We start from the raw sequence: 12,797 nt of genomic DNA, 5'->3' as shown, positions 1-12,797 counted from the left end.
CCAGCTACTCAGGAGGCTGAGGCAGGAGAATCGCTTGAACCAGGGAGTTGGAGGTTGCAGTAAGCTGAGATTGTGCCATTGCACTCCAAACTGGCGACAGAATGAGACTCTGTCTCAAAAAATAAAAAATAAATAAAAATTAAAAAAAATTGGTGTCTGTCTTCTGAGGGCAGTTTGTAGCAGCCCCAGAGTGAAATGGAAGCCCCACAGGGGTTGCCATGGAGATAAAGTGGGACCTGCTCCCTCCAGGGTTGCTCCAATTTATTTTGTATATTGAGGTTTCTCATAATATTTTATTTGGAAAATAATATAAGTTGTACAACTACTAAAAAAAAATCCACTGCCTTATAAGCCACATTGCCTGCCACCACGGTCTGTAATCCACCATTTCCTTTCCATGTGCTTGTATGAATTTTAATTTTAACATTTTATGTCCAGTTTTATCTGTAATGTTTCCATCATCAACATTTGTTTTATTTTCCCTATCCCAAAGATTAGTGACCTCTATTTATTCTTTGACATATATTGTGCAAATAAATTATGAAGATGGTTTTTAGCAGATTTTATCCAAAAGTAAAAAAATAACCCTTCAGAAGAAAAATCTAATTTTCCTTGGACCCAGAGATGGAAATTTTCCATTACTGGTCGGCATTCATTTTGTTCATTTTTCACGTAATTTGGAATATATGAAAGACATACACGTCATCTTTTGACATGTCATCCTATACTGCGTTACTGAGACTGAGTTTTGGATAAAGTTACCTGTACTTTTTTTTCTTTTGCTCCCTAAGAGGCCCATTTCTCCCCCTCTAAATAGAATGATTCCATGAGACCACTCTATGCCCCCAGTGTAGGGCTCATGAAAACTCTGAGGCCAAACATTAAAGAGAATAACACTCCACAGCCTCCATCACCCCGGTTGTCAACTGACAAAAGTCCAGAGCTGTGCTGCCCACTATGGTGGCCACGAACCACATGAAGTTATTGAACACTTGAACAGTGTTTATTGAGACTGAGGAAGTAAACTTTCCATTTTATTTGATGATAGTTACTTTAAATATAAATCTTAAAACTGAATCAATGTAAATTTTTTTTTCCATTAAACCAACTTTATTGCTTCGGTAGAATTGCATTTTACTTCAACTGCATACAGAAAATCTTAGCATATAAACTGAGATATGCTACAAGTGTAAAATGCATACCAAATTTTGAAGACCTAGTAGAATGAAAAGGATATAAAATAGCTCATTAATAATATTTTGTGTTAAACACAGGTTGAAATGATAATGCTATGTAATATATACACACATATATATGTATACACATTGACCTGTATAAAGTATTTTTAAAATAATGTTCCTGTTTCTTTGTACTTTGTTTTTGTTTTGTTTTGTTTTGAGATGGAATTTTGCTCTTGTTGCCCAGGCTGGAGTGCAATGGCACTATCCTGGCACGCCGCAACCTCTGCCTCCGGGGTTAAAGAGATTCTCCTGCCTCAGCCTCCCAAGTATCTGGGATTATAGGCATGGGCCACCACACCTGGCTAATTTTGTATTTTTAGTAGAGACAGTGTTTCTCCGTGTTGGTCAGGCTGGTCTCAAACTCCCGACCTCAGGTGATCCTCCCACCTCGGCCTCCCAAAGTGCTGGGATTACAGGTGTGAGCCACAGCACTCGGCCTCTTTGTACTTTTTAAATTTAAACTGACATATGCGGCTCTCCTTATAATTTTATTGAATAGAGCTAGTTTAGTCAAAAGAAAACATGTCCTTAAACCTAGCTTCCTGGGTTATCTGAGTGTTCTTACCTACATTAAGTCTTCTAGGACACAGCTTCATGAAGAGCACCTACCCACCTGCTCCCAGCCACCTGCCTAGACATTTAGAAGTAGTTCATCTCTCTCTAGATCACAAGTGGCCAGAAAAGCCCAGGGATAAAATGCTTTGAAGATTTGACTGTTAATCTTTCCTGGGTTAAAGACAAAGTCAAGAGCTGGAGTTAAATGATCATTAGGAAGTTATTCTAATGAACCTATTAAGAGTTAAACCACTCAATTGGAAATATTTCAACTTAAGATTACTTTATTAAAAGAAAGAACATCTCACCCTACTTGCTTCTGCCATCATCATAAACATCTCCTTAGGAGGGACTTCAAACCCACTTGTATGTACTTGCCCATCAAAAATACTATTTTGGGTGGAAGAGCCTAAAGGTGGAATGAGTCATGAGAGATAGTTGGCAAGTCCTCCAAACTACTCATAGAAAAGTAGAATGTTGTAACAAGATGAAAGAAATTTTGAGATCACTGGCCTAAGCCTCTTTAAATTCTTTCTCCTTGCTCCTCCATACCTATGAGGGATTTCTCTTGTATTAACTGAAATAAAATACCAACAAATTCCAATTGTCCTATCTTATATAAGATAGAACAGAAGTGATGGCAGCACCATAGAAACTTTAACAAATCTTCTCACTTTGTTGGTGAGCTTCCAAGAATAAAATCTTTCAGTATATACATACCCCTTCCAATGCACCCTCACCTTGATTGATACCCTGATTTTTAAGGCTGTGATACAAGACTTTTTTATCCTTCTTCTGCAGTTAGTGCCAACCTGTAGTACTATTTTCCTCAAATCCTCTTTAAAAGCCAGTAGGTTAGCTAATCCAAAAAGTTTCCATCACTTCTCTTGGTGACCTTACCCTGAACCCAGGCCCATTGTGATTCCTTGGTAGTGGATAAAATGCTCCAAGCTGCATCCACCTTCTGCAGAGCTCCTCTGTGACATTGTTGGTATAACCACAGATGTTGGCACCTACCTGGAGAATTAGCACACATACAAGCACTGTGGTCAACGAGAGGCGAAAGCATGCAGTGAGTATTTATATGATAAGGGAAAAGAGAACTTCTTAGTCATATCATCCCATGTTTAAGGAGATCCCAGATTCACAGGGCACATTTCCAGCCAAAGGAGAGAAACAAGATAGAATCCATCACGGACTCACTGATAGTGCAAACAGTGGTCTTTGTGTTGAGGCTATTCCTTAATATTCAGTTCCCAATTTCATACTTTCTTATTTACTAATGCTCTCTTGATGGAATTTTCCTGTGATACTAATACATTTTATTCATGCTGTCTCCTTCCTATCTTCAGAGATTCCACGGATGACAATTCAATGATAAAGTACTACCATTCTATCTTCAGAAGGCAGCTCACGTAACACATAAAAATTGATTTTTCCAATACATATCACCTTGGAACATGCTCCTTGGTTTTTCAGATAATCTCTAAGACTGCTAATTAAAAGAATGTCAACAGACAAAGGTTTAAAGTTCCCTGATTGGAAATAAGACTCACCATGGGGATGCCAAACAGGTTGAACTCAAGGATAGTGGGGATAGACCATCGGAGGTCATCCCAGGTGGCCGCATTGTCCCCCAGCCAATGAGCAGCAAATTTGCCAGATCCAGCAAAAGTAGAACGGGATAGGATGAAGCTCCTATTATTCATGAAGATGGTCTCCAGCGCTCTGGAAAGGAATACAGCCAGTGGAGTGTGAGGTGGGCTGTGAATGTCTGGGACTCACCTTACAGTAACAGCAGCAATGGACTTTCTAACCAAACTGAGAAAACAACAGGAGGGTGTCATAAACTTAGCACTATTTAAGAGCTTCTTTCCCATTTTTGGGTAAGGTTTCAGATCTCATATAAGACAGCACAGATCTCTATATTCTAGCCCCCACAGCAATTTCTCTAGGCTTCCATCCCCCAATTTTGTTTTCTCTATCTGGTTGGATCTGGTTGTGGTCTGGTCCTTTTGGCCAACAGTATATCGGAACCATGATCTGGGTTCTTTGTCCCATCTTCTTTCTAGTGTCCTTCGGTTCCATGAATTTCTGCCATGCATAATCCTGTTCAGCATAGCACCTGCTCCGATGGGAGCTCTGCACCCTCTCCTGGACTAAGAGGAGAGTTCATGCACCAGCTGGTACACCTCTGAAACTTCAGAACTTATTCCTACCTTCCTCTGAAACTTCAGACTTATTCTTAGCAATTCTCAATGTTAGCAAATTTTAATCTATGCAAAATAAGAGTCATTGAAATGAGTAAGTCTCAAAAGATCGCATCTGATACTTTCTATAAAGTTAAAAACAACATAGAAAAATATTATTTTCATTGTATTATATATAAAATATTACATATTATGTAAGACAATATAGAAATGAAAGCAGGCTGGGCACGGTGGCTCACACCTGTAATCCCAGCACTTTGGGAGGCTGAGGCGGGTGGATCACGAGGTCAGGAGATTGAGACCAACCTGGCCAACATGGTGAAACCCCGTCTCTACTAAAAATACAGAAGTTAGCCAGACATGGTGGTGTGGACCTGTAGCCCCAGCTACTCATTCACAGAAGGCTGAGGCAGCAGAATCGCTTGAACCCAAGAGGCATAGGTTGCAGTGAGCCAAGATGGTGCCACTGCACTCCAGCCTGGGCGACAGAGCAAGGCTCCATCTCAGGAAAAAAAAAAAAAGAAAAAAAAAAGAAATGAAATGAAAGCAAAGAAATTAAAAGCACAGTATTCAGAATGGTAATTACTTCAGGGGCACGGATGAACATACGGTGGGGTGACCTAGGGTTGGATGTAGGCTGTTTGCCTAGCTTTTATTCTGGAAACCTTTTGAATAGGCATTTTATTGAAATGACTCTCCTCTTTTGTTTTTTTCCCCCTGTGGTAAAAAGCCCACATCTTCCATCAGAGTTGTAAAATTGAACAATAATACAATTAGAGGACAGTAAGACCTGAGCCACAATTGCTGCTAGCTCTTCACAGGCAAGCTCTTCTTTCCTGCTTTCTAACGCATGGTCTGAGACAAGTGTATCTTTTCCTAAAACCTCTCTCTGCAAATCTTTATTACCAGGCACCAGGCAATTCCTCAAGACACTATTGCAGTCACCAAGACCTCCTCACTTCATTTTCCTAGGGATGTTTGGAGAGTCTATAAATACTGAATGGCTTATAATGGCAAAAGGGAGAAAATTTTGAGATGGAAAACTGCTTTAAGAAAGTAAAGTGCTTCATTCTGACAATTTACTGTCAAAAATAGGGGTAGGTTGAAGGACAGGACTCACTCAACTCCTATGCCCACTTCTACTTTAATGTAGACTGGCCGACACTTCGCTTTTATTACCACTGGCTGCAGGTTTATTATACTCTGCAGTCATCGATCATGAAAGAAACACGTTCAGCTTACACAGAGTGAAACCAAAACAGGGTTGAAGATATCTGTGGTTACAGTTTATTTAGAGGCAGGCTGTTACTATGGTAAAACAGATTAGATAACTGCTGGGTTGCTTTTTTTTTTTTTTTTAACATCTTAAAGGAACAGTCTTACTCAGAGGCTTTGTGTTTTCTATCTTTTAGTTTTCTCTTTTCTATCCCCCAGGTCTGGCCAATTTATAATCTGGTTGTGATCACTGAAAGAATCTAGTCTCCTTCGGCTTTCAGCCTAGAGGTAGGAGTAATTTGATTCCTGGTTGGCCCACTGTCCCCAGACTATACTTCCATTTAAGGTTGAGCCAAATATTTATCAGACTTTAGTTCTTCTGATGTCCAGATCCCATTGAATGAACATTTACATTTTTTGATCCACTCCTGCCTCATGCCCAAAGACCAAGTTCCACTTATCTCCACTGTCCTCTGGGAGCATAGGCCATTATGCCTGGCCAGAGAAATTAGAAAGACACCTACTATTTGCTCAATCACAATTACCTTTTAACTATTAACCACAACTATTAGAATATATTAACCAACCCCTTCTTGATTTTATAGCAGTTTTACCACATGGAGTCACGGACAAAAAAGCAATTTGAAACTTTCTTCCCCTCCTCCAACCGTTTCTTACTCTTTCTTACCCTGACTACTCACTCTGTTTCCCACTTCTCATTCTTAGATAGAAGCATCTAAGAATAAAATATATCAGAACAGGAGATTATGGGAATACCAATCCAAGTCTCATTTCAGAGATGAGGAAATTGAGTCTTATTTATCTAGTTTATTTCTCAGGAAAAATAGAATAAGAGAGAAAAGACAAAGAAAGAGAAGATAATGAATCAGAAATATATGTTGTTCTTCCTAGAGCTTTTTTTTTTTTTTAACCAAAATACAAACTTTTACATTTTCTGGACAAGAACTCTCATCTGGATAATCTAACATAATGCAAAGTCATGAGGACAAAATTGTGCTGGAAAATAACACCGACCCAGTCTCTGCCTCAAAGTCATCAGGTCCCCTAGGTGCTGGGTCCTGCCCTTCCTCGCTCTCTCAGGCCAGGCATTTATCCAACAAAGTGTCTTCAGTACACACACTATTGATAAGGCTAAGGATATGGGGTGACTTTGTCCTGAAAAAGTTTACAGTCCAGCAGAGAGAAAATTAGCATCTAAAAATTGATACCATGTTTTTTGCATACTAAGCATATTGGAATATAAACAAATGTGGCACAGAAAATGGGAAATAATCTTTTCCTAGAACTGTCAGGAAAGTTTCCAGAATTGAGATCTGAGGTGAGGTTTTATAGATAAGTATATTTTGCAAAATGGACAGGGTAAGGAAGGCCATCTCGTGCAGGGGAAATAGCACATGAAAGGCATGGAAGAACGAATAGCACTTGGATTTGGGAACAAGAAGAAGCTGCAAAGGTGAGAGAAAAATTGTAAGAAAGGGTTAGATTATAAAGTACCTTATAGGTTATGCTAAGAATTTTACTGTATAAAAAATAGCAAGGCACAAATAATTTTACACTGGGGAGAGAAATCAGCAAACTGTGCTTTAGAAAGTTCACTTGGTCAGGAATGTACAGTAGTGCTTTCTAAATTTTAACATACATTCAATACACCCAGGGATCTTGATAAAATGCAAGTTTTGATTACTAAGTTCAGGGTTGAGGTCCAAGTTGCTAATGTTTTCTGGTGATGCTTATGCAGCTGTTCCTTGGACTATGCTTCAGGTAGAAAGGGTAGAGGGTGGGTTACTGGGAGATAAGGGTAAAGTCAGGGAGATTAGTTCTGGGTCTAGTGTGATGATTTGTGTGAGGGATGATGATAACTTAATTAAGAAGTATTAATGGGGGAAAATGGAGGTGGTTACAGAAATGTTTCAAAAGTAACATCAAAAGGATCAAGGACTGATTGCATGTGAGTGCACAAAAGGCATAAAGGATGGCTTCATGCTTCTCACTTGGGAGTCTGGCATATAGGGATGCTGTTGCTACCAACCAAGATACAGAATTTAAGAGTTTCAGCCAGGCGTGGTGGCTCATGCCTGTAATCCCAGCACTTTGGGAGGCCAAGGCGGGCGGTTCACCAGAGGTCGGGAGTTTGAGACTAGCCTGACCAACATGGAGAAACCCCGTCTCTACTAAAAATACAAAATTAGCTGGGCGTGATGGCGCATGCCTGTAATCCCAGCTACTCGGGAGCCTGAGGCAGGAACATCGCTTGAACTTGAACCTGGGAGGTGGAGGTTTCGTTGAGCTGAGATCGCGCCATTGCACTCCAGCCTGGGCAACAAGAGGAACTCTGTCTCAAAAAAAAAAAAAAAAAAAGAATTTAACAGTTTCAAAAATGATCAGCTACGGTGGGAAGATTAGGTGAAAACAGGTAACAGAGCAAGGTGAATGGTGTTTGAGGTACTACAAAACATCCAAGGAGGGAACGTCAGAAGATAGCTTTGGATATTTGTGTCTAAAAATTAGGGAAACATCCCAGATATAATTATAGATTTTAAAATCATTAGAATTAATTACAGTGAAAACCATGAAAAGAAATAAATTACTTATAAATTACCTATGTGTTGGCATAGACTGTAAAGAGAAGAGACCAGAGGATGGATTCCTAAGAATCATCAACAGTGAAAGAGCTGATGGAAAAGATCCAGGCACACAAATGAGAGGGAACAGCTGGAAAGAGAGCAGAGGCACCAGGCAGAGCAGTTTCTTTTTTTATTTTTTTAATTTATTTTTATTTATTTATTTAATTTTTATTTTTATTTTTTGAGACGGAGTCTCGCTGTCGCCCAGGCTGGAGTGCAGTGGTGTGATCTCGGCTCACTGCAGGCTCCACCCCCTGGGGTTCACGCCATTCTCCTGCCTCAGCCTCCCGAGTAGCTGGGACTACAGGCGCCCGCCACCACGCCCAGCTAATTTTTTGTTTTTTTAGTAGAGACAGGGTTTCACTGTGTTAGCCAGGATGGTCTGGATTTCCTGACCTCGTGATCCACCCGCCTCGGCCTCCCAAAGTGCTGGGATTACAGGAGTGAGCCACCACGCCCGGCCTATTTTTTTTTTTTTGAGACGGAGTTTCACTCTTGTTGCCCAGGCTGGAATGCAATAGCGTGATCTCGGCTCACCACAACCTCCGCTTCCCAGGTTCAAGCGATCCTCCTGCCTCAGCCTCCAAAATAGCTGGGATTACAAGCTTCTGCCACCACACCCAACTAATTTTTCTCTTTTTAGTAGAGATGAGGTTTCACTATGTTGGCCAGGCTGGTCTCAAACTCCTGACCTCAGGTGATCTGCCCACCTCGGCCTCCCAAAGTGCTTGGATTACAGATGTAAGTCACCACACCCAGCCAGCAGAGCAGTATCTTAAGGACTGAAGGAGCTAATTTTAAAGGCATGGTTATAGCCTTGAGTACCACGGAGAAAGAGAAGTCAAGTAAGAAAAGGACTGAGACAGGCCCCATAAACCCATCAAAGTCTCCCTGTCTTCTAGAGCATAACAGTGCTCTAGAAACACCAAAACAGGAGAAGAGAAGCCGAGAAAGACAAAGATGCTCTTTCCTAAGCCACTGGAGGATCCACAGCAGCCCTTCTAACACTTTAGTTTCCCTATCTGTGCTGCAAATTCAAATTAAAATCTTAAGCCTGGCCCCAAATTTTTTTGCTCTCTTAGGTATAATGATTGTACTGTACCATCTTCCACAGAAGAAACTGCACAGTGAGAAGCGGAGTTCTTTCTCGATTTACAAAGTCACAAGTAAACAATCTACATGACAAGATATAAAGGATGTAATGGTTTGCAGAACACATTTGTCTCCTTGGTAGACTTTCATAACGGATGGTGGTGGCAACAGCAGTAAAGGTGGTGGTGATAGTCATGGTGGAGATGGGGATAGTGATGATGGTGAGTGGCAGGGAAGGTGGTGGTGGCAACAGCAGTAATGGTGGTGGTGATAGTCATGGTGGTGATGGGGATAGTGATGATGGTGATGGTGGTGGTAGGGATGGTGGTGGTGGTGATGGTAGTGGTAGTGGTAGTGGTTATGATGGTGATGGTGAACGGTGGTCATGGTGGGGGGTGGTGATGGTGGTAGTGATTGTGGTGGTGGTGGTGGTGGGATGATGGTGATAACTGTGGTGGTGGTAATGGTGATAGTAGTGGTAGTGATGGCGGTGGTGATGGCAATAATGGTGGTAGTGGTGGTAATGGTGTGGTTATGACGATGGTGATGCTGTTAGGTAATGATGGTGGTGGTGGTGGTGATGGTGATAGTTGTGTGCGTGCGTGTGTGTGTGTGTGTGTGTGTGTGTCTTGGGGCAGAAGGGAGAATTATGAGGTAGACAAGCAGGACGTTGGAAAGGAAATAGAAGGGTATGGTGTAGCATTTCCACATAAATAAAGGAAATACAGGTAAATTCAAATTCTAAATAAAAAATGAGTAATTTTTAGTATGAGAATGTCCCACACAAATTTAATTTGGTGTCCTCTATTTTTATTTGCTAAAATCAAGCAATCCTAGTGCATTCAGTAAAAGGATCCAAGCAAGAGCTGACTTCTAGCTGAGGACTCTAAATGCCTTACATAGTATTGCCTGCTAGTATCCTTGAAATAAGCGCCTTAGCCATAAGCCAATCAAAAATAATCCTGTACAGAAACCAAGGGTGCATATGAGAGGAACTCTTAAATACTCTGTAAGAACAGAGTTTTTCTATTTCTATAAATGCAAAAAATATTTGAACAATATATTACTTATAGAACAGAAGAAAAACCCTCCACCTCCACCTCCCACCTGAGCATATCTGGAATTAGGGTGAAAACCAAGTCCTTACAAGTTTGTGCTTCTTGCCATGGAGTGGCCATACAAGCTGTGGATGTCATAGTGAAGGCCCTCATGAAACTCCGTGTCCATGCAGAGAGTTCTCGCAAAAAGTAAGTGATCCAGAACTCCTGGAGGGAAATACTCATTAGTGAGGCACTTCCTCATTAACCATCTTTAACAAAATAGCGGCCCGATTATTTCCTTCCTGATTACTGTACCTTCCCCACCAATCTCCACCTGACCAAATCCGTTCCAGATTTTAAATTCTATCCTAAATGCTATTTCCTGCCTGGGGCTCACATTGAGCCCTCCAAGGAGATGCATTATTAAAATTAATCTGCATTCCCTCGAGCTCACAAAGAATCCTGGTGAGGGGAGGCAACTGAGAAATGTGCTCAGAGCAAACGTAGTGGATCTGAGCCTACGTATAAAGCATATAATGTTTATCTACATATATTTAATCAAGAGAAATTGAGTGTACAATGTATAGGTATGAAGGCAGAGAAAGGGAACGTTTTCTTTTTTATAATACAGTCACACTTAAAAGAAAAATAGAGGCCGGGCACAGTGGCTCACGCCTGTAATACCAGCACTTTGGGAGGCCGAGGCAGGTGGATCACCTGAGGTCAAGAGCTCGAGACAAGCCTGACCAACATGGTGAAACCCCATCTCTACTAAAATTACAAAAATTAGCCAGGCATGATGGTGTGTGCCTATAGTTCCAGCTACTTGGGAGGCTGAAGCAGGAGAATCACTTGAGCCTGGGAGGTGGAGGTGGCAGTGAGCCGAGATCATGCCACTGCACTCCAGACTGGGCGACAGAGCGAGACTACATCTCAAAATAAAATAATAAAATAAAATAAAATAAAAAATAAGGTGTGACATTTGGGTAGTTTGATAGTTTGATGTGTAAGTACTCAAATCCTGCCTCTGAGAATTATTGTTTGCATTTTCCCTTCCTCAAGCCTAAAATGGCCAGTCTTCTCTGCCACTTCCTCTCCTTGTGAACTCTTCACTGGGGCCGTATCTACCTTCCTTCACAAAGTCTTGCCCATACCTAGGACCTGAGTGTGAGGCACAATTCCAGAAAGTGGTGGGACCAGGAAAGACTGAGGTTGAGTTTTCCCACCCAGTATAACAGAATCAAGGTTTGGAGTTGGAAATTAAGTTGAAATGTAAGATGGGAAGAAAATTCTATTTCTTGCACAGCTTGGTGTGTGGCATGAGATTCACGACCACTTCAGTGCTCTTTCTCATGCTAACTAATGTGCACTATGCAATCCTGGAAAGGGGAGGGGCTGCCTGGCTATGAGCAAAAGTGGCCAGTCATATGTGAGTAGACAAAATGCTGGGGGTAGGGAGTGGAGTGCCCACCAGAAGCAAGCGGAAAGTGATAGGATTGAGGTTTTCTGTAGGGAAAAAAAAAATCAGCAACAAAATTTAGTTTTGGCCAAAAAGAGGATTGAGAGATTAAGAAAAAAAAAAACGTGATAAACTAATCCAGAGTGGAAAAAAAAATGGGGGAATACAGACAGAGCAGAGAAGAACAAAGAGTAAGTCGAAAAAGCAAACAGTAGATTTTGCAATAGATCAAGACTTCCTCCAAAAAATTATTTACTCCTTAAGTGACCAAAAGGAGTTAAAGAAACAGCTGTACCTTGGTCTCAGGGGTATAAGTAAAGTGGGCAAATCAGAATACACTGACTGTTCAGATGCCCAACATGCCAGCGTTCTCTTCCTGGAAATATAAGAAGATTATACCTTCCCTTGAGGTTAAGCTGAGGCTAGGTGACCAGATTCTGGCAAGGAAATGTGGGCCAATTGGGTACACCTCCCTTCTAGGCCTGCCCATAAAATCTTCTCCACCCTCTCTCTCCCTCACCCAGGAAGCCAGAAACAAAGGTCTCTGAGGAGATGGGAGAACCAGACATAGATCTGAGTCACCACTTGGATTCAAGTCACCCATCCTTCACCAGAATATGATGTGAGCAAAAAACAGATGAGTATGATGTGAGCAAAAAGCAAACGATTATTGTGTTAATCCACTAAGATATTGGGATTTATTTGTTGCCAGAGCATAGCGTATTCTATACTGCCACCACCACCCGCCACCTCCACACATATTCTTTCAAAATCAGAAACTGGAAAATTGACTTGACTAGAAATGGGACCTATAAATAGGACCTTGAAGGCACCACTGATGCTTTAAACTATTGTTAATGATCAAAGAGAGAGGAAGGAAGAGAGGGAAAAAAGAAAAAGGAAAAAGGGAAGAAGGAAAGAAGGGAGGGTAAGGAGGAAAGAAGGAAGGCAAGAATAGAGAAAACAGTTAAGAAGATTACGGGTTTACTTCAATTTAAGGTAGTCTGTATCCTAAAGTGTCCTGAAATTCTCATAGATTTTAAAATTGACACCTGAGGGATTTGGGGGAAATGAATAAGATGAAAGCATTTTGAACTCTAGACTGGAAGGGCAGCCAGGGGAGGTAGGCAGGCTCAGACTTTGTCACACGCTTGCCCTGGAGTTATGACAGCAAAAGGGTAGTCAGAGACCCAACACTACTGCAGAGACTTTGGTAGAGGAGTGTTCAGGATGTTTAGAAGACCCCTTGGACTGGGAAGTGAAATTGCTTCTGACCACACTGAGTATTACTGAGGGTGTTTTAAACATGGCTTATTCCTACATCACAGCAAACAGGTGAA

At 41.3% G+C, this 12,797-nt stretch overlaps 1 protein-coding gene across 1 annotated transcript in view; it reads right to left on the bottom strand.

Annotated features, from left to right (window-relative positions):
* Nucleotides 1-12,797, bottom strand: part of MGAM2 (maltase-glucoamylase 2 (putative)) — a 108,299-nt gene that overhangs the window by 66,716 nt on the left and 28,786 nt on the right. The window contains exons 14-16 of the mRNA XM_030825795.1: nt 10,106-10,223; nt 3,353-3,524; nt 2,697-2,813 (exon numbers count right to left, since the gene is read on the bottom strand). Of these exons, the coding sequence (XP_030681655.1) occupies nt 2,697-2,813; nt 3,353-3,524; nt 10,106-10,223 (407 nt within the window). The remainder of the gene's footprint in view (nt 1-2,696; nt 2,814-3,352; nt 3,525-10,105; nt 10,224-12,797) is intronic.

Source organism: Nomascus leucogenys, chromosome 13 (assembly GCF_006542625.1).
Source record: "Nomascus leucogenys isolate Asia chromosome 13, Asia_NLE_v1, whole genome shotgun sequence".
NCBI lineage: Eukaryota > Metazoa > Chordata > Mammalia > Primates > Hylobatidae > Nomascus > Nomascus leucogenys.
Note: the sequence above shows the minus strand (reverse complement) of the source record. Positions and strands in the feature narration are given on the sequence as shown.